General features: G+C 52.0%; 2 protein-coding genes across 3 annotated transcripts in view; one reads left to right on the forward strand and one right to left on the reverse strand.

Moving 5' to 3' along the window:
• Window positions 1-27,573, forward strand: part of MSTO1 (misato mitochondrial distribution and morphology regulator 1) — a 255,728-nt gene that overhangs the window by 161,415 nt on the left and 66,740 nt on the right. The gene's annotated exons all lie outside the window — the stretch shown is intronic.
• Window positions 18,564-27,573, reverse strand: part of GON4L (gon-4 like) — a 421,863-nt gene continuing 412,853 nt past the window's right edge. For both annotated transcript variants that reach the window (XM_086947415.1, XM_086947414.1), the window contains 3 exons: window positions 24,171-26,769; window positions 20,896-20,998; window positions 18,564-19,837 (listed from right to left, as the gene is read on the reverse strand). In XM_086947415.1, the coding sequence (XP_086803541.1) occupies window positions 19,688-19,837; window positions 20,896-20,998; window positions 24,171-26,769 (2,852 nt within the window). In that variant the 3' untranslated portion in view covers window positions 18,564-19,687. The remainder of the gene's footprint in view (window positions 19,838-20,895; window positions 20,999-24,170; window positions 26,770-27,573) is intronic.

A 27,573-nucleotide genomic window follows, 5' to 3' on the forward strand; every position in this document is an offset into this window, starting at 1 on the left:
CGAACTTCCAGCTTCTTCAGGCTCCGACTCGTCCTTCCTTTCTGCCTCCGTCTCCGTAGTCCTCCGCTCTTCTTCCGCTTCTCTCCACATGTCTTCTTCCCTCCGGGTGAACAAGCACACCTGGTGTTGGCGTTCCTCCGTGTTGGACAGGCCACATGAAGGGCCGCTCTCCCCCGGCCCAACCCGGTCCGAGCCCGGTCACACAGGTACCACACACCACCATTGCACGTCCTCCGTCCCCTCAGGGACCCCTGCCTTCGAACATATCGACCTCGTGGACCCGATCCACTGCTGGCCCGCGCGCCCATCCTGGGCGCCATCTTGGACACTCCACCACGAGGCCGCCTGGCCCCCGATCGACCTCAACCCTGGGCCTGGCCAGGCCTCAGACATCCCGGCACCACCATCCACCCAGGAGGTGAGCGGGCTACTTGGCAAGTCAATGGGAGAAAGAGGTGTCGATGGCTCTCCCCGCCAAGTGCCGCTCGCCCATCGCCTCCCCGGGCGCTGGCCCCACCCCCCTGCTGGGTGTCTGGACTCCCCCATCCCGGACCTCCCGACCTCCAAGTGCGAGGGTCCGGACATCAAAGAACACCAGCCCTATAACTGGGGCAGCTCCAGAGCAGGAAGGAGTTGTATCTTGGAGTCGAGAGACGTAAAGAAGAACTCATCCTTGACGGACTACTGGCGCTGCCGTAGCTCTGCCTTGTGCACCATCGCCCTGCCTGCTGGTGCTGCCGCAACCTTCGTAACCTTCGTAATCCTTCATCGTCGTCGGGACCTGCTGGCGTGGCCGCGGACCGTTTGCAACCATCATCTTCTTCGGGACCTGCTGGCTCCGCCGCGGACCGTCGCTTCCTTCGTCCATCTCGGGACCTGCTGGCTCCGCCGCGGCCCGATCATCTAGAACGCCGAGCTCGAGGATTGAGAGCTATTTCCATCTTTTGGTAACCAAGACTGTCCCGCTACCCTTTCCCCAAACCAGAGACCAGAATCGAGGGGACCCCTGAGTCCAGACCTCCTTGTACCATTTTATCGTACTTTAAGAATCGCCTATAAAATCTCGTTGAACCTTACCCTTGTGTGGTGTCCGTCTGTGGGGGGGGGAAGTTACTTGTCTGTACGGTCACTGGAGTCGGCTCTCCCTGGAGACCGCTCCCCTTATCCTCAGCCGACCCTCCCGGTCCGGTTAACATTGGTGGCCAGCGGCGCGATCCGAATCACCGCATAATCGTACAGACAGTAGCTCACCCCACGACGAAATCAAGATGACAACTAAAGAAAGCGGATCCACCGAGAAATTCCAGATGGAGAAATTGGACGAGTACAACCATCGTGAACTAAAACAATTCTGCATCGAACTAGGTATCGCTACCACCGGACTAAGTACCAAAGACGATTTCAAGCATGCCCTAGAGTCTTGGGCAGAGACCGGGGTCGCCGGAACCCCCGATCGAAGCATCGCAGCAAAAACCACCATGGCTCCTGAAGAGCAAAGAACGGGTCTCTCGCAAGACGAGATCCAGGAACGAGAAAAAACCCGACTACACGAGCTAGAAATGGCTCGGCTCAAAATGGACGGTGAACTTAAGTTGGCCGAACAGAAAATAAACTTAGAGCACCTGCGTCTCCGAGAAGAAAGAGAGGAGAAACAGAGACAAAGGGAGCTCGAGGAAAAGAAACTGGCATATGAACACGAGCGACGACTAGCTGAGATTGATTTACGCAAGCAGAATAAAGAAATAGGGGTGTTCGAGCAACCCCACACCCCAGGGACAACGGAGAAAAAGGTACACATCCCCAAGGATGTCCTTCGAGAATACTTCCGAGAGGACGACATCCAGCAATGGTTTAAAGCCCGAAATCGCTATGACTGCACACCGGATCGATAGAAACGACTGGGGAGCCGGCCTATGGGGGAGATTCCTCAATGAGGGCCGCGACACCCTGCTACAGCTCCCGGACCACCAGATGACCTCCTATGACCATATGAAAGCTGCCCTCCTCACCCGCTATGGCCTCACACCCGAAATGTACCGTCAGAGGTTCCGAGACTGCACCCGCATCCCGGGTACAACTTGGGTGGACTATGTAACCTACTTTAGCCGAGCCTTCGAGGGCTGGATCAAAGGAAGCAAGGTTACAACCTACGAACAACTGTTCAATCTCATGGTATGGGAGCACCTATCGAACAATTGCTTTATTGAACTCCGCCAGCACCTCCTCGACAGCAAGTTAACCGATCCCCGGCAGCTCGCAGCCGAAGCTGACCGATGGGAAATCACCAGAGTGGGCCGGAATGGGTCCTACGAACAGAACCGGAACAACAATGGTCAGCACCGTCCCCGAGGAGGAGGAGGAGGCCAAGGACGCGGAAGAGACAACGCTCCGGTCGCCCCCGCGGTCAGCACCACCCCCCCCGGCCAACCGGGGCAGCGCCCCGGCGCGACCGGGATACCGAGCCAATGTTACGTGCCATCGATGCCAACGAGTCGGCCACTATGCCAACGATCCAAATTGCCCACAGTACCAGAGCCCAAGACCCCGCCAGGTGGCTGCTGCTGCCCTGGGGGAAGAACAGATCTCCGAGGAGCAAGAAGAATATGAGCAAGAGCATCAGGAATGGGAGCCAGCCGCCATGGCTCTAGCCTGCTTAGGGGGGAAAGACATGGTCCCGCGGGTCCCCCTACCCGCTAACACCCAGAAGTACAGCCAATGGGTGAGCATCAATGGACGCCGGGCTGAAGCCCTTCGTGACACTGGGGCCAGTGTAACAGCCGTCCGCTGTCACCTGGTGACCCCGGAACAGTATCTACCGAACATTCTCTGCCCTGTACGTTCAGCCGATAACTCGGAAAGTCTGTGTCGGATGGCCTGCGTCCCGTTCGAATGGGGGGGGGTCTCCGGCATGTTGAAAGTCACGGTCCGAGACGATGCCCCCGTAGACTGCCTCCTGGGGAATGACCTTGAAAGCTCCCCGTGGGCCGCCGTAGAACGAAGAGAACACCTGGGGATGTTAGGCGTCCCGGACTGGGCGTGCGTCACCACCCGGTCCATGGCCGCCCGTGCCAGCCCCCGCCCAGAGGAACCCGAATGGCCGGCGCCACCGCCTCCGGTCGCCCCAGCCGAAACCACCGACCGTGACGTCCCCCCAGAACAAGCTCAACCTCCAGACCTCACTAACCTCGACCAGTGGCCTCAAGAGGGGGGGCCCACGCAAGAACAATTTCGCCAAGAACAGAAGACCTGTCCCTCCCTCGAGGGACTCCGCCAGCAAGCGCTTGCCCAAGGCGCAGGGGATACCTCCGGCACTCACTGGGTCTACTGGGACAATGACCTGCTGTACAGTGAGCAAAGAATCGCGGAGCTGGGGGCCAGCCGAGTACTGGTGGTGCCCCTCCGTTTTAGAGACTTTCTGCTAAACCTGGCCCACGATGTCCCCCTGGCGGGACACCTGGGTCAAGATAAAACCTACAGTCGTCTGGTGACCCACTTCTTCTGGCCCAAAATGAGGAACGATGTACACCAGCATTGCCGATCTTGCCCCACGTGCCAAGCCAGTGGAAAGAGCGGCCGCAAACTAAAAGCCCCCCTGCAACCTTTTCCCGTGGTCACCACCCCGTTTGAGAGGGTCGGGATAGACATCGTGGGGCCCCTGGACCCGCGCACAAAACAAGGTCATCGGTTCATCCTGGTGCTAGTGGACCACGCCACCCGCTACCCCGAGGCTGTTCCCCTGCAAACTGTGACAGCCCCGGTAGTCGGCCGGGCTCTAATGGGGATCTTCTCCCGTGTGGGCTTCCCCCGAGAAGTCGTCAGCGACAGAGGCACGAACTTTATTTCTAAATATATGAAGTCCCTCTGGCAACAGTGCGGGGTTACCTACCGATTCACGACCCCCTATCACCCTCAAGGAAACGGACTCGTTGAGCGGTTCAACCGCACGCTCAAAGGGATGATCGGGGGGTTGGAAGAACCCCTCCGTCGCCAGTGGGATGTACTGCTGCCGTGCCTCCTCTTCGCATATCGAGAGGTTCCCCAGAAGTCCCTGGGCTTCAGCCCGTTTGAACTGCTATATGGACATCCAGTGCGGGGGCCGCTCAGCCTAGTCAAAGAGGGCTGGGAGATGCCCCCGCTAAAGAACCCACCAGATGTCTTCCGGTACCTCCTAACACTCCGCAACCAGACCCGGCGGTTCAGAGAGCTGGCAAAAGCCAACCTAGAGGCCAGTCAAGAGGACATGAAAAAGTGGTATGACCGGAATGCCTCCTCCATCGAATTTGAACCTGGGCAACAGGTATGGGTGATGTCCCCCACCGAACCCTGCGCCCTGCAAGACAAGTGGACGGGGCCCTTCAAAGTAGTCGAGCGCAAGGGTCCTGCCACCTATCTCATCGACATGGAATCTTCCCGGAACCCCCTCCGGGTCCTCCACGCTAACAGACTGAAACCCCACTTTGTGCGCTCCGAACTCGGCCTCCTGATGGCCACCGACAATGGGGTTGAAGAGGACTCCGAGCCCCTCCCTGACCTCCTACGGACTCAGGAGAAAGACGGCTCCGTGGATGGGGCCCGACTCTCGGAGGCCCTCACCCGAGAGCAACACCAGGAGTGTCGAGTCCTCCTGTCACAGTTCGCCAACCTGTTCTCCCTCACCCCAGGGGTCACTTCCTGGTGTGTGCACGATGTGGACACGGGGGACAGCCCCCCTATCCGCCACCGGGCCTACCGCGTGCCAGATCGGGTACGGGCCTGCATCCAGGAAGAGGTAGCCAAAATGCTCACACTCGGGGTCATCGAGCCCTCAGACAGCCCCTGGGCCAGTCCTGTAGTACTGGTCCCCAAAGCGGCCGCCCCTGGCACCCCACCGGAACTCCGGTTCTGCGTCGACTACCGGGGCTTGAATGCGGTCACCAGAACAGACGCACATCCCATCCCCCGGGCGGATGAACTAATCGACCGCATGGGAGCTGCCCGCTACCTCAGCATTTTCGACCTGACGGCGGGCTACTGGCAAATCGGCCTCACATCCCGGGCCCAAGAACGTTCTGCCTTTTCCACCCCCGATGGGCATTACCATTTCAAGGTCATGCCCTTCGGCATGAAAAATGCCCCAGCAACATTTCAGCGGCTCGTCAATCAGGTCCTGGCGGGGCTCGAAGGGTTCAGTGCCGCCTACCTAGACGACATCGCTGTATACAGCCACCATTGGTCCGAGCACCTCCACCACCTCCGAGCAGTGCTACAAGCCCTTCAGCGAGCTGGCCTCACGATCAAGGCCAGCAAATGTCAAATTGGGCAAGGATCTGTGACCTACCTCGGGCACCAGGTGGGAAGCGGCCTGGTGGCCCCTCTGCAGCTCAAAATTGCCGCCATCCAGTCCTGGCAGCCACCCATCACCCAGACCGAGGTACGAGCCTTCCTGGGCCTCACGGGCTATTACCGAAGGTTCGTGAAAGACTATGGTACTATCGTGGGGCCCCTCACAGAACTCACGTCAAAAAATCAACCCAAAAAAGTCAACTGGACCCCGGAGTGCCAAACAGCATTCGAACAATTGAAAGCCGCCATGTGTACCGCCCCGGTGCTCCAGGCCCCCCGACTACAACCGGGAGTTCGTCGTCCAGACGGATGCCTCCGACCATGGCATTGGGGCAGTCCTGTCTCAAGTGAACACCGAAGGCCTTGATCAGCCAGTGGCCTTCATCAGCAGGCGCCTCCTACCACGGGAACAACCCTGGAGCACCATAGAGAGGGAGGCCTTCGCTGTGGTATGGGCCCTCAAGAAGCTCCGGCCCTACCTCTTTGGCACACACTTTCGGGTGCAGACCGATCACCGACCCCTGCAGTGGCTGATGCAGATGCGGGGGGAAAACCCGAAGTTACTACGTTGGTCCATCTCCCTACAAGGGATGGACTTCACAGTTGAACACCGGCCTGGGCCGGATCACGCCAACGCAGATGGCCTGTCCCGGTTCTTCCGCCTCGACGAGGAGAGTCCCCAAGAGGATGGGTAACTCTCCCCGCCTTCAGCTGGGGGGGACGCATGTTGGACAGGCCACATGAAGGGCCGCTCTCCCCCGGCCCAACCCGGTCCGAGCCCGGTCACACAGGTACCACACACCACCATTGCACGTCCTCCGTCCCCTCAGGGACCCCTGCCTTCGAACATATCGACCTCGTGGACCCGATCCACTGCTGGCCCGCGCGCCCATCCTGGGCGCCATCTTGGACACTCCACCACGAGGCCGCCTGGCCCCCGATCGACCTCAACCCTGGGCCTGGCCAGGCCTCAGACATCCCGGCACCACCATCCACCCAGGAGGTGAGCGGGCTACTTGGCAAGTCAATGGGAGAAAGAGGTGTCGATGGCTCTCCCCGCCAAGTGCCGCTCGCCCATCGCCTCCCCGGGCGCTGGCCCCACCCCCCTGCTGGGTGTCTGGACTCCCCCATCCCGGACCTCCCGACCTCCAAGTGCGAGGGTCCGGACATCAAAGAACACCAGCCCTATAACTGGGGCAGCTCCAGAGCAGGAAGGAGTTGTATCTTGGAGTCGAGAGACGTAAAGAAGAACTCATCCTTGACGGACTACTGGCGCTGCCGTAGCTCTGCCTTGTGCACCATCGCCCTGCCTGCTGGTGCTGCCGCAACCTTCGTAACCTTCGTAATCCTTCATCGTCGTCGGGACCTGCTGGCGTGGCCGCGGACCGTTTGCAACCATCATCTTCTTCGGGACCTGCTGGCTCCGCCGCGGACCGTCGCTTCCTTCGTCCATCTCGGGACCTGCTGGCTCCGCCGCGGCCCGATCATCTAGAACGCCGAGCTCGAGGATTGAGAGCTATTTCCATCTTTTGGTAACCAAGACTGTCCCGCTACCCTTTCCCCAAACCAGAGACCAGAATCGAGGGGACCCCTGAGTCCAGACCTCCTTGTACCATTTTATCGTACTTTAAGAATCGCCTATAAAATCTCGTTGAACCTTACCCTTGTGTGGTGTCCGTCTGTGGGGGGGGAAGTTACTTGTCTGTACTGTCACTGGAGTCGGCTCTCCCTGGAGACCGCTCCCCTTATCCTCGGCCGACCCTCCCGGTCCGTCTAACACTCCGTATAAGACGTCTCTGCGTCAGCATACAGCCCCGCCCATTCCTCTACTGTTTCCTCGTTAAAGGGCCAGTGTCTCTCCTCTGTCTCTGGCGTGCTGTCTGTGGTCTCGACGTTCTGTGAAGGGTAGAAGAGGGGAGTTGAAGGGGAAACAATGTCCTGTACTGGTAGTGGCACTCTGTTACACAGTGGTATCGGGGGAAAAGCGTAGGCAAATGTTTTCGACCAGCTCATCCATAGGGCATTCCCTTGTGATTTTTCCCCTGGTTGCCTGGATGCAAAGTATTGGCATTTTGCATTCTGGTGTGATGCAAATAGGTCTATTGTTGGAGTCCCCCACTTCTTGAATAGCCTTTGTGTTTCTTGTGCATTGAGCTCCAACTCGTGGGATGCCGATGTCTGTCTGCTGAGCCAGTCTGCCTCCACGTTGTCCTTCCCTGGTAGGTGTATAGCTAGGAGGTCTATTTTGAGTGGGATGGCCGATCTCCATATGTCCTGCGCTAGGTTGGATAGTGCGACTGATTGTGTTCCTCGCGGGTGGTTGGTGTAGAACATCGTTGTGGTGTTGTCGGTCTGTATCAACACTCTTTGCCCGTACAGTTGTTTCTGGAAGGCTTTTAGGGCGAGGAACACAGTGTTTCGTTCCAGGTAGTTGATGTGCCTGATCGCATCTGTTAAGAGTCCACAGGCCCCGCACCTTTAGTTGGTTCATGTGTGCTCCCCATCCCTTCTGGGATGGCCTCGAGGCTGGTATTGCCAGGTTTGTTTTTGCTGGCCCTGCTGTGCTTGGTTGTCGCCCTGGTAGCCCTGCTGGGATGTCTGATGTGACGTTCCCGGCTGGTTTCCCCCTCTTCCGTTTGGCCTCATTCCTCTGAATTGCAAGGCCCCCATGGACCTTGCAGTTTAATTTTCCTTTTTTGAGATGGGTGAGTTTCTCATCCACTGGTGCTCCGAACAGGGTTTCACCATTGAAGGGGGTGTTCTGGATGTTATTCTGCACTTCCGGCTTGAAGCCTGATATTCTTAGCAAGCCTTCTCTCTGTGACACCGATCATCATGAGCCTGCTGGACGTGCCTGCTGCATCCAGGGCTGATTTTAGGCATGAGTTGGCTATATTCTTGCCTTCCTCCACCAGGGGGTGGTGCCTTCTGTTGGTATTGCTCAGGGAGGTGTTTGAGCAGTTGTCCGACCTCGTCCCAATGCTGGTATGTATGCCTGTTGAGTAGGGCATTAGAGTTGGCAATGCGCCAGTGTACTGCAGCATTCCTCTCTATCTTACTTCCAGTGAGGTCTATCCTCTTTGTCAGGTGGTGGGCCTGAGTTTGTGGGAACGTTGGCCCTTTTTCTAGCTGTTGCTGCAATGATGGAGTCAGCTGTGACGGATCCCTGGATGTAGGGAGGGTCCTTAGAGGAGTGTTTGTATTTTTTCTCTGTCCTGGGTGTGACAGACCTGCAGCTTGCTGGTTCTTTGAATGCCTCTCTCCCCTGGTCCAGGACATTTGGTAGCATGGGGAGGAATTGACTCCTGGTTTGAGTGGGAAGCAGGGTCTCTAAGAGGAAGCAGGCCTTTGGTTTTTCTTCCTCCAGTTTCACTCCATAAGCTGTTGCCACCTTCCCGATGACAATGTTGTAGATCCTAATGTCATCTAGTGGTGAAGGCCTCGAAGGGTACGTCTCCCCGGCCTCCTTCGGGCTTTCGGCGTCGAGGTCCTGCGCCACCGAGGATGCCGATTCCAAACTCGTGCCCTGGTCTTCTTCGCCTTCCTCGAAATAGTATAGGGCTTCTTCCTCTTGGTGTTCCTGGGGCTCTGGAGTTTTCGGCGACGAACTCCTCCTAGTCTTCGACTTCAACGATAGTCGTCGCCGGCTTAGACGGGATGGAGAACCTCTTCATCCGCTCGTCGAACTCTCTTTTCCTTTGCAGGATGTTATCCATTTCGGCCTCGAGCCTTCTCTTTTTCCTTTCCATCTCGGCGGCCTTTTCCCCGTCGATGTTTCGGACAATCTCTTCGACGTCTATTTCGAAAAAGCCTTCGGGTCCTTTTCCTTCGGCGTCAAGTGCTCCTTTTCAGGGGGGAGGGGTGCTTCGACAACCTAGGATTTTCATGTGCTTTTGTCGCCTGGGAGTCCTTTTCGAAGGATCCGCTGGGCTGTTTGTCCCGGGATGCAGCTGCGGCCGTCAATTTTCAGCGCCAGTGCTCCTTTCAGGGGGTTACACTCTGTTTTTTGAGAGTCTGACTCAGGCTTTCGAGAGTCTGTTGGGGCTTTAGGGGTCGACGTCTCTCCTACCTCTTTTGTAGTTTTCTTATTGGTCTCTACGACTGTGAAGTCATCTGGTCCCTCAGCGATGTTGTCCTCTTCATCAGTGGAGAGGCCCAAGTCCCGAAGTGACAGAGGTTGGCCTTTTCCTTGCATGCTGTGGTTGGCTATCCTCTGCCTCTCTCTAATCCTGAGAGTATTCGGCGTGAAGATGGAGCAGGCATTGCAATCCTTGCTTTCGTGGTCGACCAGCAGGCAGAGGTTGCAAACCGGGTGCTGGTCCTTCTGTGCGTACTTGTGGTGGCAATTGCAGCAGAATTTGAACGGGGTCTTGTTCATTCCTGCGCTCAGGGGCCCCCTGTGTGCGCATTCTCCATTGGACGTCGAAGTCTTCGATGTTCTCCTCCTTCGTCGTCCCGGCTCAGTGGTCTTGTTCCTGGATGTATTCTTCAATTTTTTTTGGAAGATTTCAGCTTTTTCCGTCTTCTTTTCTCCAAAAACTCTGGAACCTCTCGGTGACGATCCAGACCCAACGACGGAAAAAAGAATCTGAAGATGGCGCCCAAAGGTGGGAGCTTCCGCAGGAAGCGTGCCGACGTCACAGGAAGTACACCAGAAGGTGGGACGTCGACGCCCACCTGGGCTACAAAAAACAAAGAAAGAAAAGACTATGATTCCGATTCCGGACCCAACCACTAGACCGCGGAATAATGCACAGCATAATGAATCTAGAAAGATTCACTCTGCAAAACTTGTTCATCTGAAAGAAACACGTTAGTTATAGATTCCTTGCATTAGAACAGATACCCCAGCAATACCAACCCCAGAGGTGGGTATGCGAACTAAGATCACACCAGAAAGTCCTGGGGAACAGAACGGCCAAAGAAGCCATCGCTCCAGAATTGGCTGTCCAGGCAGTAGTGATTGGTAAACGTGTGCAGTGATACCCACGTAGCTGCCTGGCAGATGTCATTCAGAGGGACTCCTCACCCCAAAGCAGTAGTGGCAGCGTCGCCCTGATTGAATAGGCACGCAGCCCCTCTGGAGGCTCCTTTTTAGCCAGTGAATAGCAGGCTTTAATACACAAAACAACCCATCTAGAGATGGTCCGTTTGTGTACGGCCCGATCTTTCTTGGCGCCCACGTAGCCAACAAAGAGCTGGTCATCCACACTGTTTGGTGTGATCCAAATAAAAGGAAAGCGCACGCTTTGGGTCCAGAAGGTGGAGCCTCTTCCTTTTTCGAAGGATGCAGAGGCTGAAAGAAGGTGGGCAAAGTGATGGTTTGCCCAATGTGAAAGGAAGTGACAACCTTTGGAAGGAAGGATGGACGAGTCCTGAGGACAACTTTGTCCGGATGTACAGACAGAAAAGGAGGCTTTGATGAAAGGGCCTGGAGCTCATTCACTCTTCTGGCAGATGTGATGGCCACCAGGAATGCAGTCTTAAGAGTTAAAAGCTTCAAAGGACAGTAGTGAAGCGCTCAAAGGGAGCATACATTAAATAGGTTAAAACCAGATTCAAATCCCACTGAGGCATAATGAAGGGAATAGGAGGAAAGAGATAAGTTATGCCTTTTAAGAAACTGTTTACAAATTGGGGGACTTGAAGAGAGACGGCTGATCAGGAAGCCGAAGAAAGGCAGAAATGGCCGAAAGATAGCCTTTGATAGTGCCCAGAGCAGAGCCCTGCTGGACCAAAAAGAGAAGGAACAAGAGAACCTCAGAAAGAGGGGCAGAAAGGGGATCCGCAGCCTTTGCTGTGCACCATGCCACAAATTTGTTCCATCTGCAGGCGTATACCGTCTTAGTGGAGGAACGCCTGTCTACCAAGATATCATCACAGACTTCGGGAGGCAAGTCGATAGACATCAACTGCCGCCGCTCAATCTTCACGCAAGGAGGTCGAGGCTGGACAGGTTCGGGCGGAGGACTGTCCCCTGCTGCTGCGACAGAAGATCCTCCTGAAGAGGCAGTCGGATCGGGGGGGGATCGATGGCCATGTTGAGCAGCTCGGGATTCCAGACACTTCATGCCCAGTCCAGAGCCACAAGAGTTACTTGGGCCGGGTCGCGCTTGATCTTCTTCAGCACTCTGGGTAGAAGTGGTATAGGCGGAAAGGCGTATAGAAGACCGCAACTCAATTTGCGACGAAAAGTGTCACCTAACGAGTGCTGCCTTTGAAATTGCAACGCACAGAATTTCTGACATTGCGCGTTCTCTTCGGTGGCGAATAGATCTAACCAAGGCTCTCCCCAATGCTGAAAAAGACCTTGCACCACCTCCAAGTGAAGACGCCAATCCGTGATCCATCATGCACCTGAGTTTGTCCGCACAGGCGCTAAAGGAACCTGCAGGTGTTGAACCACCAGGGATATGCCCTGATGTTCCAGCCGTGTCCCGAGACGGAGGGCCTCTTGACATAGGGTCCACGACCCCACCCGCCTTGTTAGTTGCAGTATCACATGGTGGTGGTGTTGTCCGTGAACACCATCAGTACTCTTCCAGAGTCCTACAGAGGGAAGGAATGCTTTCAGTGCAAGACGCATCGCCCGGAGCTCCAGAAGGTTGATGTGAAGCCCAGACTCCGCCGGAGACCAAAGGCCTCTGATTTCCGCCTCTCCCATGTGTCCGCCCCATGCCAGAAGGGATGCGTCTGTCACCACTGTGTGATCTGGTTGGGGAAAGGAGAGGGATCTGCCATTGACTGAATCCTGGTTTGTGAGCCACCACTGGAATTGGCCTGCAGTGCCCTCCGAGATCTGGATGTAATCTGGCAGATTCCCCCGATGCCGCGCCCACTGGAATTTCAGGTCCCACTGCAGAGCCCGCATACGCCACCTGGCATGATCAACCAGCAGGATGCAGGAGGCCATGAGGCCCAGATGCCTCAGGGTCATTCTGACCGAAACCCGGGATAGAGGCTGAAAGATTGGAATCATAGCCCGAATATCATGGACTCGCTGTTCAGGAGGATAAACCCAAAATTGTGTTGTGTCCAGAACCGCTCCGATGAAGGTGAGCTAATGAGAGGGAATCAGGTGAGACTTCGGCACGTTGATGGAGAACCCCAGCAAATGCAGGAGGTCGGCCGTAGTCTTGAGGTGGGAGACGACTGCCTGGGGCAAGCCCGCCTTCAGCAACCAGTCATCTAGATAGGGGAAGACTGGAACCCCTGATCTGTGCAGATGAGCTGCGACCACCGCCATCACTTTCGTGAACACCCGAGGGGCGCTGGTAATGCCAAAGGGGAGCACGGTAAACTGAAAGTGCTCAATGCCTATCATGAACCTCAGGTAACGCCGGTGGGCCGACAGGACGAGGATTGCAGAAGTACTCTTCGACCGTCTCTCCTTGAAATTTTAAACAGCGCTATTATGGAGGGAATTTTCCCCCAAGTATGGAAACTTGCTGTGGTGAAACCCCTGCAGAAGAGGGCCTCGCTTAACCCTGAGGTACTAAAAAATTTCCGGCCGATTTCGTTACTACCAGCGCCGGCAAAACTTCTGGAAGCTCATCTTAATAGGCACCTGACAATATTCTTAGAAAGGGAGAACCGTTTGGATCCCTCCCAACATGGATTCAGCGCGGCCCTTAGCACGGAGACTGCCCTTACAGTTGTTGTAAACAATATTAGATCGCAGGTGGACAAGGGCCAGACCACTTTGTTGGTCTTGCTGGACCTTACTGCAGCCTTTGATACCCTATCCCCCTCTATCCTTGTGGATAGACTGAGGGGGATAGGGGTTGAAGGGAGTGCCTTGAGCTTCTTGTCTTCTTTCTTGCATCTGAGACAGCAAAGTGTGAAACTTGGTGACTTTATGTCCCCCACTCAGGTAGTGCAATGTGGAGTCCCACAGGGCTCGGCGTTGAGCCCGGTCCTGTTTAACATATATGTGACTCCCCTTGCTAAAATAATAAGATCATTTGGATATCAGGTTCTATCCTACGCCGATGATACACAGATCATTGTCTCAACAACCCATCCTGGGCATGACTGTGCGGCAAAATTTAAGACCTGTATGGAATCTGTATCATCGTGGATGATAAGGAATTTTCTCAAGCTGAACAGTGAGGTTCTGGTATTTGGTGGGAACCAAGATCTGTGGAGAGAGGAATGGTGGCCCACCTCCCTGGGCGAATGCCCCCGCCCCGCCAAATTTGCTAAGAACTTAGGTGTAACTATAGATCCTTCCTTGTCATTCGATCTACAGGTCAATAAAACGGTTGGCACCTGTTGCTCCATTATTCGGACCCTAAAGAAGATAGCTCCTTTCTTATCCCCTGAGGCGCGGAAGCAAGCTACGGTCGCCTTGGTATTGTCCAGGATCGATTATTGCAATGCTCTCAATGGCGGGATAAATAAGAAAGCGATCCAAAAACTACAGGCAACTCAGAATGCGGCCGCCAGGCTAGTTCTGAATCTGCCTAGACGATCGTCAGCGACAGCGGCCAGAAGAGAGCTACACTGGCTGCCGATCCAGGCGAGGATTTCATTCAAGATTCTATGCTTTGCCCATAGTGCGTTTTTTGGATCTGGTCCGGAAGGAGTCAAATCCTTATTGTAATTTGTAATTTATATTTATATAGCGCGTTATCACTAACGGTCTCTAAGCGCTTTGATAGAGGGGCCTGCTTAGGGTTGAGGGGGGGGGAGAAGGTACTTTACTGCGCGCCCCAGGCTTCTTTAAACAGGAGGGTTTTGAGATGTTTCCTAAAAGGTAACAGAAGGTGTTCCTTACGGAGGTTGTCAGGCAGTCTAGTCCAGGTCTGTGGAATGATAGACGAGAAGGCTCTGCCTCCCATGGAGGACAGGCGAGTGCGGGGGCAGACTAGCATCCTGGCTTCCGAGGATCGAAGTGCTCTAGTTGGGGCGTAATTCGTAAGGCTATTCTTTATGTAAGTTGGTGCATTGCCGTAGATGGCTTTGTGTGCAATGCACAGGCCCTTGAACTTGATCCTCTGTCTGATGGGGAGCCAGTGTAGCTGGCGTAGAAGGGGGGAGGCATGAGTGCGGCGTGGGACTTTAAACACAAGCCGAGCCGCGTCGTTCATGGTGGTCTGGAGTCTGGTCAGTTGGTAGTCTGGGAGTCCTAGGTAAAGTGAGTTACCGTAGTCCAGACGGGATAGGATGAGTGCTACTACCACACGTTGGAGGGTCTCAAAGGTGAGTAGCTGGGCCAGTTTTCGCAGCTGCCTGATTATGTTGGAACAGACCCCGACTGTGGTGGATACCTGTGGAGCCAAGGTAAGTTTGCTGTCAATTTTTATTCCCAGGCTTTTGACTGCTGTGGCTGGCTCAGGGTATTTGCCCAACTCGGGTGGCCAGAAGAGACAGTTCCAGGGGTTGGCGTCATTAGTGACTGCCAACACCTCCGTCTTGTCTGGGTTGATCTTAAGATGATTGGCCGACATCCAGTTTATTGTAAACTTTAGGATGTTCTGAACTTTCTGGTGCGCTGGTAAGGAGTTGTCTATCCGAATGATAATTTGAGTGTCATCCGCGTAGTTGTATATCTGGCACTCCAACTGATTGAGCGCAGCTATCAGGGGCTGAAGGTAAGCATTAAATAAGAGGGGAGACAGTGCGGATCCCTGAGGGACTCCGCATGGAAGAGTACCTGACCTGGATACGGCTTCCCCCAACTGTACTCTCTGGGAGCGATCTTTTAGGAAGGATGTGAGCCATGTCATTGCAATTCCCTGCACCCCGAAATAGGACATCCGCGACAGAAGTAACTTGTGGTTCACGGTATCAAAGGCCGCAGATAGGTCTAACAAAATCAGGGCGCAGGGGTCCTTCGAATCAGCTCTCAGTCTCAGATCATCTAGGACTGCCAGCATCACTAATTCGGTACTGTGATGGGGTCAGAAGCCCGCCTGGTTGAATTGCAGGAGGTCGTTGGCCTCTAGATGGTGCGCGAGGGAGGAGAGCACGTGTTGCTCGAGGACTTTGGCGAGGAAAGGAAGCTGGGATATGGGGCGGACATTTTTTCAAGTTTTTGGTGTCACCTTATAGTCCCCGCAGAGACTTGAGATCTGCCTCAAAAAATGTGCTAACAGTTCCGAGGGTCAAGAAGGCGAGATGGGGGGGCAGAGCATTCTCTCTGCTGGCCCCCAAATTATGGAACTCGCTCCAGTTGGAAATTGCCAGTCAACTCTCTTTGATTGTTTTCCGTAAACTCATAAAGACATGGCTGTTCTTATCAGCCTATTAATTTTAACTTGACTGGCGTTCACATCTCTGTCTTTCAGCCTCAGTTATGTTTTTGTCTTTTCCATCTGACAGCGCCTTGATGCCCTTTTTGGGTTAAGTTTCCTTGCGCGATAGAAATAATCACTCACTCATTCATTCATGTGAAAATAAGCGTTCTGCAAGTCCAACGCTACCACTCAGTCTCCAGGGTCGGGGGCAGACAGGACCTGAGCAAGCGTCAACATTTTGAACTAGTCCTTCCGGAGGAAGCTGTTTACATTCCTGAGATCCAAGATAGGACGCAGGCCCTTGTCCTTCTTGGGCACCAGAAAGTAGTGGTAATAGCAACCACGACCTACTTCTGGGACAGGAACGCACTTAATGGCTCCCTTGGACAAGAGAGCCATAACTACCTGTTGGAGCAGCGCCAGATATCCACCGACATACGATGGTACTGGGTTGGCGTGGCTGGAGGAGTAGTCTCGAAGGGGAGGGAGTAGCCCCTTCGACTATCTGCAAAACCCACCTGTCCAATGTGATGGTGCGCCATTGGGGGAGGTGATGGCGAATCCTGCCACCCACTGGAATTTGATGGACCTAAAAGGTCGGACTAGGAGTGTTTGAAGGCTGCTGCAGCGGGGCGGAGGTGGACTGGCCCGCCCGCTGGCCCCCAGAACCACGTCTGTGGTTCCCACGACCCCGGCCACACGGAGGTTGAGCTTACGCCAGCCTGTGGCTCCGAAAGGAATGTGTTGGGGCACCCCTTCCAGGGACACAAAAGGGGCGAAAAGCAGACTTGGTCGTAGCCCGAGTGTCATTGAAATGCTCTAGCGCACTGTCTGCTTTGTCCCCGAACAGGCGATGGCCATCAAAGGGCATGTCCATCAAGGTGTTTTGGACATCCCCAGAAAAGCCAGTAGTCCTCAACCAGGCGTGACGGCGAAGCGCCACCGACGTTGAAATAGTCCTGCCCAGTGAGTCGGCGGTGTCCAGCCCACAACGTATGGCAAAGTTTGCTGCATCTCTCCCCTCGGCAACGACAAGGGAGAGCAAGGCCCAGGCCTCCTCCAGGCACCGAGGCAGCACCTGTGCCACCGTATCCCACACAGAGTGGGAATAACGTCCCAAGAGGCATGCAGTGTTCACCGACCGCAGCCCTAAGCTGGAGGAAGAAAACATTTTCTTTCCAAGCTGATCCAGCTTCTTGGATTCCCTGTCCAGTGGTGCGGTAGAGGGAGAGGAAAGTGGGATCGCCTGGGGTAAGGCGGTGGCGCTGGTCCACCATCCTATCCACAGGAGCCCCTGTGTTGGGCCTTAACCATGTGCCCAAAAGTATGTCGGTGAGGGCCTCATTAAACGGCAGCAGGGGTTCCGCAGAGCTCGCAGCCGGCTGAAGCACCTCAAGGAGGTTAGTCCTGACCGCCACAGTAGGTAGCTCGAGGTTTAGGGCCTCGCCGCCGTACGCCACACCACTGCGTAAGACGCTCCCTCCTCCGTAGCCATAGTAGGAAGAGACAACATGCCAAGGTCTGGTGAGGTGGCCAGACCACTGACATCCCCCAGTTCCTCTCTCCCGTACGGGTCGTATTCCAACTGGGCTGTTAGAGGGTCCTCAGACCCCTCCCAGTCTTCCTCACCCTCCTTTGGCTGCCAAACTGGCTGAAAATGGCCAGCATGGAATGCAAGCACAGAAGTACCCATCGGCGCCGGATACGGCGTCGGTCGTCGCCGGACCTGCTCTGTATCCACATCAGGGTGGAAGCCAGGGGCGCTGCCGGCTGGAGTTCCAAACAGTGTCTGTAGCGGACATGATGCCGGTGGAGTTGGCACCGGTGGAGGTGTCACAATGTCAACCGGCACCGATCTGGATCCAGGCCTGGATCCAAGGGGGCCCTGCAGTGCCAGGGCTAAAGCAGCTGGCGTCTAAGCCCTAGGGCCCTAGGGCACTGGCGGGGTCGGGCTGCCGAAAGATGGTGTGCATCGCTTCGTAAAATTCCCGATCCCACTAAGGAAGGGAAGGCTGGAGTCGACCCTGAAGGCTCCGCACGTGGAGCCGCAGGAGTGGCGCCACCCACACCCTTCGTCGACGGACCAGGCGAGTGCCAAGACTCCGCTGAGGAGTGATGTTGGCTCAATGACCTCCTACGTGACCTGGGCCTCGAGCGACGCATAGACGACTGCCGGGCCTCGAGGAGCTTTCAGACCGCTCTTGCAAAGACTTTAGGGCCATGGTCCAGCAGTCGGAGCACGAATTGGGATCGTAGTCGCGCTCCAGACAGTAGAGGCACACGCGGTGTGGATTCGTAACCGACATCAGCTGAGAAGAGGAACTGCAGGCCTTGAAATCGGGCATCCCTCGTGCACCAGGAGTCGATGTAGACTCGAAAAGGATTCAACGCAACGTCGCATAAAGTCAGTCAAAAATTAACTACGGGTACTGTCTCTCCGGATCTGCGCTTACTGGCGTGGAAAAAGAAAGAACTGACGCAAGGGGGCGGCGTCTAAGAAACTGCTGCAACATCATCCTGGCGACCAAGACGCCGAGTCGACCGACGCCACCTTTCGATGTGCAGGGGTACTGCTGACTAAAAAGAAAAAAATTGCAGGATCCAGTCTGGCGCCTGGGCTAATTCTAAGGTAAGGAATCCACAACTAACGTGTTTCTTTCAGATATTCTAGTTAGTTACCTACAGTCTTGTACTTGTCAGTTATTGTTCCCTCTCTGCCCGCCTCCTATGCACAACTATGACAATGCTCCTTTTGGTTCACACAACGGGACTAAAATAATGAGAGGGTCAGGAGCGCTGCCTTATGCTCTGCAACCATCTGCAATGAAAACCCAAAGACTGTAGTTAGGTCACAGAATTATTTCCAAGGCTGCGACTCCACGGCAGTGCAATAAAGGCCATGATCATCTTTGTTAACCAAGTACTATGAACTTCAGGAATACTGCAGGCTCTCCTTTTACAGAAATGCTGAAAAGAGAATTAGGTTCACAGGCTGAGTGGCATAGCTTTGGAAACCAAGTTGCACATTTTTGTTTTTTAATAGGACAAAAGTACAAACTTAACTGTGCTCTTTTCCTTTGTAAGGAAACACAACTCCCTTAAACATTTACAAATATTACAAAGTCAATAACTCCCTCTCTGCTCCCAACAGTTCTGTGCGGATGCACTATTTACATATTTACTTAGTGCAGCTGGAAGGGTCCTCTAGAAGAGCCAGATTGGATGTGAAGCCATACTCGGGAGAAGGCAGATGAGTGAAATGTTTCACCTTCAGAAATTTCAACCTCGGTTTTGATTTCTTTAGCTGTTTCAAAAAATGAAAAGTTCTTGGGTAGTACAGGGCGCTGACAACACCCTTTATTTTAAATTACCAGCTGAAGGAAACCTAACTTTTACTCTAAAATTCACATCTTATGTTTCACTGATGAACTTATGTGACAAGCATTAGCCATTTCACTCTTGTTGGTATGCTCCAATCAAAACGACTCAAGTCTGCATAGGTCTATGCAGAGCAGACTTCCTCATGTTCTGCACTATTCATCAGTAATTACTGGGTTCCTGGAATGCAGACCATGTCTTACCGCGGCCTGCGTCTTTGAGGACCCTCCATGTCTTCGGTACTACAATCAGATGCCCTATGATTTGTGCTGCAAAGGACATGGAAATTGCTCTGAGGATAAACATCCATTCTGTGATATGTTGTTAAAGGATGTCTCAATGAAGTGATGTTTGTAGAGCCAGTGGTTCAAGTGCCTGAGAAGCCTGCAGCTCATGACGAGGGAATCTTTCTCCACAGAAACAAAGCTCCTTGGTCCATCAACAGGATGTTTGTGGTGCATGCTTTGCAAATGGGCTATCCTGCCCAATGTTTTTTGTGTTCAGCAGCAATTTGTCCCCATTGCTCATTCGCCCTGAATCCAGCTGCGAGCTGTTTCTGTTGTACCCATTCGATGTAGACAGATGGCCCAGGCTACAAGTGGTGTGCTTCTTTGCACTTGTTTTTAGAGCCTCTTTACTGACAAAGAAGGTGGGCACCTTCCAGCGCTGTGCCATTGTGCGTTCAGTTTCTCCTTCATCGAAGGCGGTGCCATGCTATCAATGGATTCAAATCCCCTTTGCACTCATCATTCATCTTGATCCTCCTCGGACAGCGCCAGATCGCGGTCTGATAACTGGTCTGTGTTGCTAGTGCTTGTTGCATCTTCTTCCTCCTCTGAGCTGACTTCACATGAAGTGTGAAATAGTCTCATCAGCTCCCTAAACCGGCGGGAAATCTGGAGGATAGAACAGAAAAAAAGAGGTCAGTCAAGGAACTTAAAAACCCTTTTGCGAATCCCTGCCTGTCAATAGTCTATCACTCTAATCCCTTTTCATTCCCTACTATGCCACTTTCCTTTGTGCTGAAGATTTCTAGTTGAGGAACTAACAGTCTCTAGTTTGAAACAGGTCTCACATTACCACTATTCAATTCTTTTCTATATTTTCCTACACATTAAATGTACCATTGTGGATATTGTTTACAGTATGCATTCTCATCTTCCTGCAAGACTGATCAGGGCAGTTTATCTAATCTAAGTCTGCTTAAGGCCCCAACACTTATTTCCACGTTAGCGTCCAACTTGTCTACTTCCACCAAGTTTTGAGGATCCCTCATCTTCCAAGGTTGTCCTGCTTCTAGAATTGTCCCCTGTGATTTTATAATCAATCAACTTTATTTTGTTCGAATTACCATAAAAGTGCAACATGAACAGTACATTATGAAATTAGTTAAAATGCATAATAAAATTCATATATTTCAAAACACAAGGAACAATTGTCAAGAGTTAGCTAATACCAAGTGACAGCCAACATCATCAGGCCTTCCTCCAATTATCCAAGTGAAACCAATAGCAACAAAAACCTCTAAAAAGACCTAAAAGTGGGCAAAAAGGGTCATCTATGCTGTCTAGGTTCTCCAGAGGACATATCCTAAAAATATCGAGGGTGCTTTCCCAAATAAAATGCTAAGACACCATATAAAATTTTTTAAAATGGTACAGTTAGCACAATTAAAAAACAAATAATTAAAGACTTGCACTTTTCTCCCAATACCCCACATATGACCCAAAAGGTTTGGGACTGAGCATGCTACCAGGGGTCTTGGACCAGACCCTAGAATTTGCAAAGCCTCATCGTAGTTGCGAGTTCCTAACTGCTTACATACGGACTTAAGCCATTTCGCTCTAGGGAGCGTATATGCTGGACTGATTGATTGATTTGTTAATAATGTTTCCTCCAGTCTTGGGTTCTCAACAATCCAACTCTTCGGTTTACATTAGCCCCTGCCTTTTACCTCAGTGGGAGTTTTGTGCCCCAGCTGCTGGGAGATGGCACTGAAAGTCTCCTGGTGGGCTCCCTGCTCCTGGCAGGTAGTGAGTATGACTCGGTCAGCTTCCCTGGAAAGGACACAATGAGAAGCAATCATTAATATTCTAGCAGCATTGGTAGACACTATACGAACATACATTTTTCTATCCCTCTTCTCTTGGCTGACCATTTGTGAAGTGGCATTGGCCTCTGATAATAAACCCTGATCGGGCAACCTTTTATTAGAGATCTGAACTTAATGCACTGGTACATTTAGCTCCTTTTCACTATCAACGGCTATGTGCAAAAACTCACTTTAAGCAACATGCTACATTTTGGGCATTCTCATGGTGTAGGCATTGAATAAAATAAGTTGACCAGAGGAAGGATTATTCTAGCTGGAATTTACCCCAAAAAAGTTTTGAGTTTATATTAGCGGGGAGCGGTGGTTGATGCTCAGAAATCTCTAGATGCCTAGGAAATATCCCTGATTTAGCGTAACACATTACACCTATACGATTAGCACTTGTAGCTTGCCATTGTGTGCCTACAGCATCTGTGCTAGTCCCCATATTGACTTATTTAGGCACTTGCCCTATGGGTGATGTTTATTGGTGCTGGTGAACTGTATCAATGAGTGTGGAAGGGTGTGGAGGTCGACAGTTTGTGATTTTATCTTGTAGGTCTCTATATCCGTAGGTTACTGTGATGTTCTCTTGCTTGGAGGTGGTTCTCTCCATTGTAATTTCTACAGGGGGTATGTTCCTGAAGGTTCTTATGAAAGGTATTTCTATTGGGTGTTTTATAAAGATGCTCTCCCACATCACATAGCATCTTAGTAGCTCTTAGTAGGTCTCTTCCTGGGGGTGTCTGTTGTGTTTCTCTCCTTGGATGTTCCAATTCTGTCTGCTGAGGTGCCTCGGAAGTTTTGCTGTCTAGAGATTCAAACTTTAAATCCCTACCAGCCAATTCCTCCGATTATTCTATCCCATTGTGTTCCAATAATGGTTTTCCTGCCTGACATTCTCATACAGGTTCTCACCTCGCAGAATTTCACTGGAAGCACGCTCCTCCTGGAGGTCCTCAGGTCATTCTTTTTTGGGAGACTGAGACTGTGTATCTCTCATAGGAACTCTTTTATATTTTTCCTCTCTTTGGAGGCCCCATTGGTAATTCTATACCTGGTGGTTCCTAGTAATTCTAGAACTAAACTTTTCAGTGGATTTCCTCTTCCTTTAGGTGATTTATTGTGGTCCTCTTACTTTTGGTTCTCCTACTGTGGGGTCCTATGATGAATGTGTGCGATGTTGATTTGGTTGTCACCTAAAGTTTCCCATGTTGGTCCTCTTTTGTACAGAGGTTCAATGCTGGTTCTATTTCTCTAGAGATTTTTATGGTGCATACCTCCTTAGAATAAGAGATGTTAGTATGCACAATGAGTAATCAAATCTGGAAAATCCTATGGATTGCCCCTTGCTACCCTTGGAAATCCTTTGACCATCTACCATGGCTGGTTACATAATGCAGATTCACATGGGTTGCTCCTTTCCCATGCTGGAAGTATTCTAATGCATATAGAACACTTAATCGTCTTTGGTACAGAATATCCGCACAGATGCAATGCATGCATGCATGGCCACGGCTATGCTCACACTTTATGCCGCTCCTATGCATAGGCACAGTTACACTCCTCTGGAGACTGTCCGAGAAGTCGCTACCAAATACTTCCACATAGGTCATGACTCACACACTTTCTTCCTACCCATCGGCATATTAGCACTTAACGCGTAAGCACCCTATCACATGCTCCTTGTCGTTTGAGATTCAACAAGAGTCTAAAACATGAGAAGACTTAGATCCTCAAGCACCACACGCACACCTGTATCTCCCTGTAGTGACTGATTAGTCTGCTTTTTATATGTGAATGTGCTGTAGCACTTTGTCAGAGGTGTAAAGCACTGTATAAATCCAATAGGAGGAGAGGTTTATCAGTCAATCTTAATTCATCAGGGTTGCCATTCCACAGTGCAGAAAGGCCCTACCATCAGCTTTCTTTTCAACACTCTTTGGGAAAATCAGGAGATGTTATCAGTAGATCCAAGGGTTCTACCTGCCGGGAAGTGTTTTGGGGCTTTTCCATTCACTGCTTTGATCTTGAAACCAATTTTTGAGGAGTTTGGAAACAGTATTTTAAAGAGGGTACTGGAAATATGGGCGTTCCTGGATAGATTGGACTCACGGACCACCTCTCCCTTGGGGTAATCTACAGTGGTTAACTTACAGTATCTTGTACCACATGCATTATCTATGCTATTGTGAGGTGGGTGTATGAGGCTGTTCTGGAATTTAACTTGTGTTACAGTACAGAGATCTGTACAGCAGGTGTTCTGCATTATAATACTCCTGCAATGCTGTATGAAAATTTCTGCCGCTAGGATTACCCCATAGTTTTCCACATTGAGGACAATCCATGGTGCTACTCTCTCAGAAGTTTGCCTATGGGCATTATGTATGGTCCCTGGACTATTTGTTTGTGGGGCTAGCCTGTGTTCTCTACCTAGCGTACCTAAAGGTTTTACATACAGTGATGATTACCTCCGGTTTCCCTCTGTTTATGATGGCTTCCGTTGAGTTTACTACAAAGGTGTAACTCTGCTGGTTTGTTTGTGGGAGCTCCAGTGGTGGTGGTGGTGGTGGTGGTGGTGGTGCTGCTGCATATGGCGCTTCTCTACCAGGGGCTAAACCATGGTGTTGCTTCTTTGTCACTGAGTTATAGATGTAAGCTCTCTCTAGGACATATGTTTGGTAAGAGTATTGTCAAGAATGTCTGGTGTTCTCTTCCTGAATGGCACTATATATTTTCTCTGCACAGGGGCATGTCATCCTCACTAAACGCACTCCACAGCTTCGCTTTTCGGTGGTTTATGTTGTAGATTCTCTGTGGAGTCTAGTATTGGTCCCCTCACAGGAGGTTACTACGAGCTTTTCTCAATGGGGTTACAATGGGTCTTTATGGGTTATGGAGGGTCAGTAACCAGAATGACCCATGGAAGTTTTCTCCCGAGGGGTGACTAATAGGTGGGGTGGTTCTTTTCCTTGATGTAAACTGTGGATTTTGGTTTCTCTGAATATATCTCTCTCTCTCTCTCTGACCGACTTGTGGTATGTTTTTCTCTTATGGCTCCCTATGATGTTTCTACCTCAGAATCAGCATCACGAACATGCCATTTTCATACACCATTAACCAATGAAGACTCATACCTGGTCCAAAGCACGACCTTCTCCCCGGTGGAGCTCACTTTGCTGTTCTTGGCACACACTGGAAGCTCAGCTCCGCTCTCATAGGGCCTCAAGGTGTTTTCTCGGGGTAAATGCATTCCTTCATTCAAGCTGGAAGTATCCACCTCAGACACCAGCTCACTGCAGCTAGGACTGGTATTTGAACGTGTCCTTGGGCCCATCTCACAACTTGCTCTGCTAGAGGAGGCCTCCAAACATGTATTAGAATCCAGGTTAGATGAACCAAGACAATCTGGAGCAGGTTTAGGAAAATTAATTTGACTGTTCTGCAAGCTGTTAAGACTGCCAGGTAAGTCTTGTGTAGTGCTGTGGCAGGCAGAGGATGTTGGTATGGCACTGGAGCTGCTGGAAGTCTTTTGTGGGCTGCAGAGGTTGCTGGGGCCTTGCCATGAACCACTGAGGCTGCCGGGTGGCACTTGGAAATTGATGAAAGTGCCAGAAGGTATCTTCAAATTGATAACCCCACCTGGTGCGGTCTGAGAGCTGCTTATGGTAGCATAGAGAACCTGGGGCCCGAGACCTGGGGATGGAACCTGCAAGTTACTGATGGTGGCAATGGGGACAATTGAGGAGGAGCTGGGAGGGGCTACCTGTGTACTGCATAGATCTACCTGAATGCTTCCAAGGTCGACCGATGGAATCTGGGTGCTACTGAGAATTACAGGTGAAACCGGGGTATTGCTAAGGCCGACAGGTGGCACCTGGGTGCTGCTAAGGATGACGGGTGTCACCTGACTGTTGTCCACCACAGATGGCACTTGGGTGCTGCCTAGAAATAGAGGTGGAGCTGGGCTGCTGCCAAGCCCTGCAGATGGCAGCTGAGTGCTGGAGAGATCAAGGGGTGAAGCCTGGGTGTTGGGAATACCTACAGGTGAAGACTGGGTAGTGTCCACTCCTGCAGATGTCTGCTGTGTGCTGCTGAGGCTTACAAGTGGCACATGAGTGCTGCTTGCAGTTGCAGCTGGTACCTTGGTGCTGCTGAAGGCTACAGAAGACGCATATGACCTGCTAAAGTCCACAGGTGTGCTACTAATGGCAGCTGACAATACTGGAGGGCTGCTCAGCTCAACAGATTGCACAAAGGATCGGTTGATACCTACGGATGGCACCTGGGTACCGCTGATGCTCCCATGAGGCACCCGATTACTGAGATCCACAGTTGGCACCTGGGTACCACTCACATCCTTAGATAATAGTGGTGTGCTGCCAAAGCCTACAAATGGTACCTGGGTGCTGCAGAGCCCCAAACAGTTTCCTTGCTGGTCATTGACCATGAGAGAATTGACAGATGAAGCACCTAGTGAAGTACAGGGGGCTGGCTTTGCAAGAGCAGCGGGAGCTGGCATGGTGCTAGTGGTAGCTGAGACCGCTGCTGTATCACCAAGAGTGGCAGAGCTGAGGGTGGCAGAAGAAACTGCTGTGGTTCGGAGAGTGGTAGAACAGAGAGACTCAGTACGCAGGGTGGAAGGAGGATCTGTTTTTTCAAGGGCAGATGGGACTGTTGAGCTGCCGAGGGTAGTTGAAAGTACTGGCAAAGTGCAGAGAGTGGTAGCTGGGACAAATGTGGTGCTGAGAGCTGCAGAAGGTACTGGCATGGTGACAGGTGGAAGTGGCCCAGAAGGAAGAGAGGCTGAAGGGACTGGTCCAGAAGGAAGAGCCGATGCAATAGAAAATACAGGTACAGTGCTCAGGGCGGTAGTAGGGACTGGCCCTGTGCTGAGGGAAGCAGCGGGGACCTGACCCTGAACCAGGACTGCAGGCGGGACAGACACTGTACTGAGGTTGGCAGAAGGAACTGGTACTGTACCAAGGATGGCAGAAGGTACCAGCACAGCACTGAGGACACCAGAAGGGACGGAAATGCCACTAAGGGTGGCATAAGGGACTGGCACTGTCCCAAAGATGGCAGATGGGGGTGGAACAGTGCCAAGCGAGCTAGGGTGAACTGGTACTGTCAAGGAAGGCGAAAGTTCATGTGAGCAGTCTGATGATTTGTGTAAGGAGCCAGCATCACTCTGGGCTCCACACAAATAACTAACACTGCCGGGTATTTCAGTAGGGTAGCTTATGCCGTCATATGACCTTACTCCCATCACTCTACTCACTGGCTGAACCATGGGACCAGGGCAGATAGAGGAATGACTGAGGTCTAAGCTTGTGTGGCTACCTAGGGTTGAACTATGTTGCTCTGGGGCCACTATAGGGGCTGGAAGAATCACTGTACTATTGGACCCTTTTTCCCACCCTTGCAGAATGCCTGGACCCTTTGCCTTACTACTGCTGCTGGCAGCAAGGGCGAGACCACTCTTCTGGCTGGGCCGAGGAGCTCCTGGATCTGGCGGCTTTAGGGGAATGTCCACAACATTTCTGTCTCTGGAAGGCTGTGTGCGCACAGTGTCTGTGAGTCTTTTGCTAGCTTGGATTTCACCGGAGTTATGCAGTTGAATTGGGCTGCTGGTTCTGATGTTTAAAAATTGACTGTTCTCTTTCTCTGGTGCGGTTCTCTCGTCTGCGAGCTCTTCCTGGATTGTAGAGGATGTTCCCACAGTTTGACAACCTACTGAAAAAAGACAGATAAGACATTAATGATTGCTACATATCCCATGTGCTGTAATTTCAATGTGGCTAATGTCGGAGAGGTTACTGGCACTTAAAAGGCTACTGCATGCCCACCACAGGATTCATGTGAGCCAATGAACTGATACGTGGTTTGTGGTTCAGCTATTTAAAAAAGCATCATTTATATTCTTTTGAGCAAACACATTATTGGCAAACTCTCCTCTATCAAACTGGCACAAAGAAGGATTGTGTATGGTTCCTTCATGAACACTCATGTCAGAGAACAATATCATCTAAAACTGTGTTGCTGCCCTGTGCAGTGTGAGTTTCAGGACATTCTCCACTCATTCTCACACACAGAGCATGATCTGATCCTACGTGAACTCTCAAAGCACTTGAGGCTTTAATTATGGTTTTCTCTAAATGTCCCAGGGCCCAGTACTTCCATTCCATGTAATGCAAATACATATTTTGAAAAGAACACCCAACTGTAGTGATTTGTGGGCTGCACTCACTGACTTCCTAGTTCCACAGGGATCACAAGCGCCGGAGAGATGCCCCACAGACACGGAGCACATTAACCACGAATATCCCGACCACCATGGACACAAGCTCCCTGACGAAGGGTATACCACCCGAAATGCATTGGAGCCGTTTCAAAAACGTATAATATGTAAAAGATGTCCTACATCATGAAATCAATGACGACATTTCAATAAATTTTGAAAACTATCTTTATTGTGGAAGCTTGCTTGTTCAAGCACCTAAGGTGTGCACAAAATACAGGGATGTCACCAAGGTGATA

This window comes from Lissotriton vulgaris, chromosome 12 (assembly GCF_964263255.1).
Source record: "Lissotriton vulgaris chromosome 12, aLisVul1.2, whole genome shotgun sequence".
NCBI lineage: Eukaryota > Metazoa > Chordata > Amphibia > Caudata > Salamandridae > Lissotriton > Lissotriton vulgaris.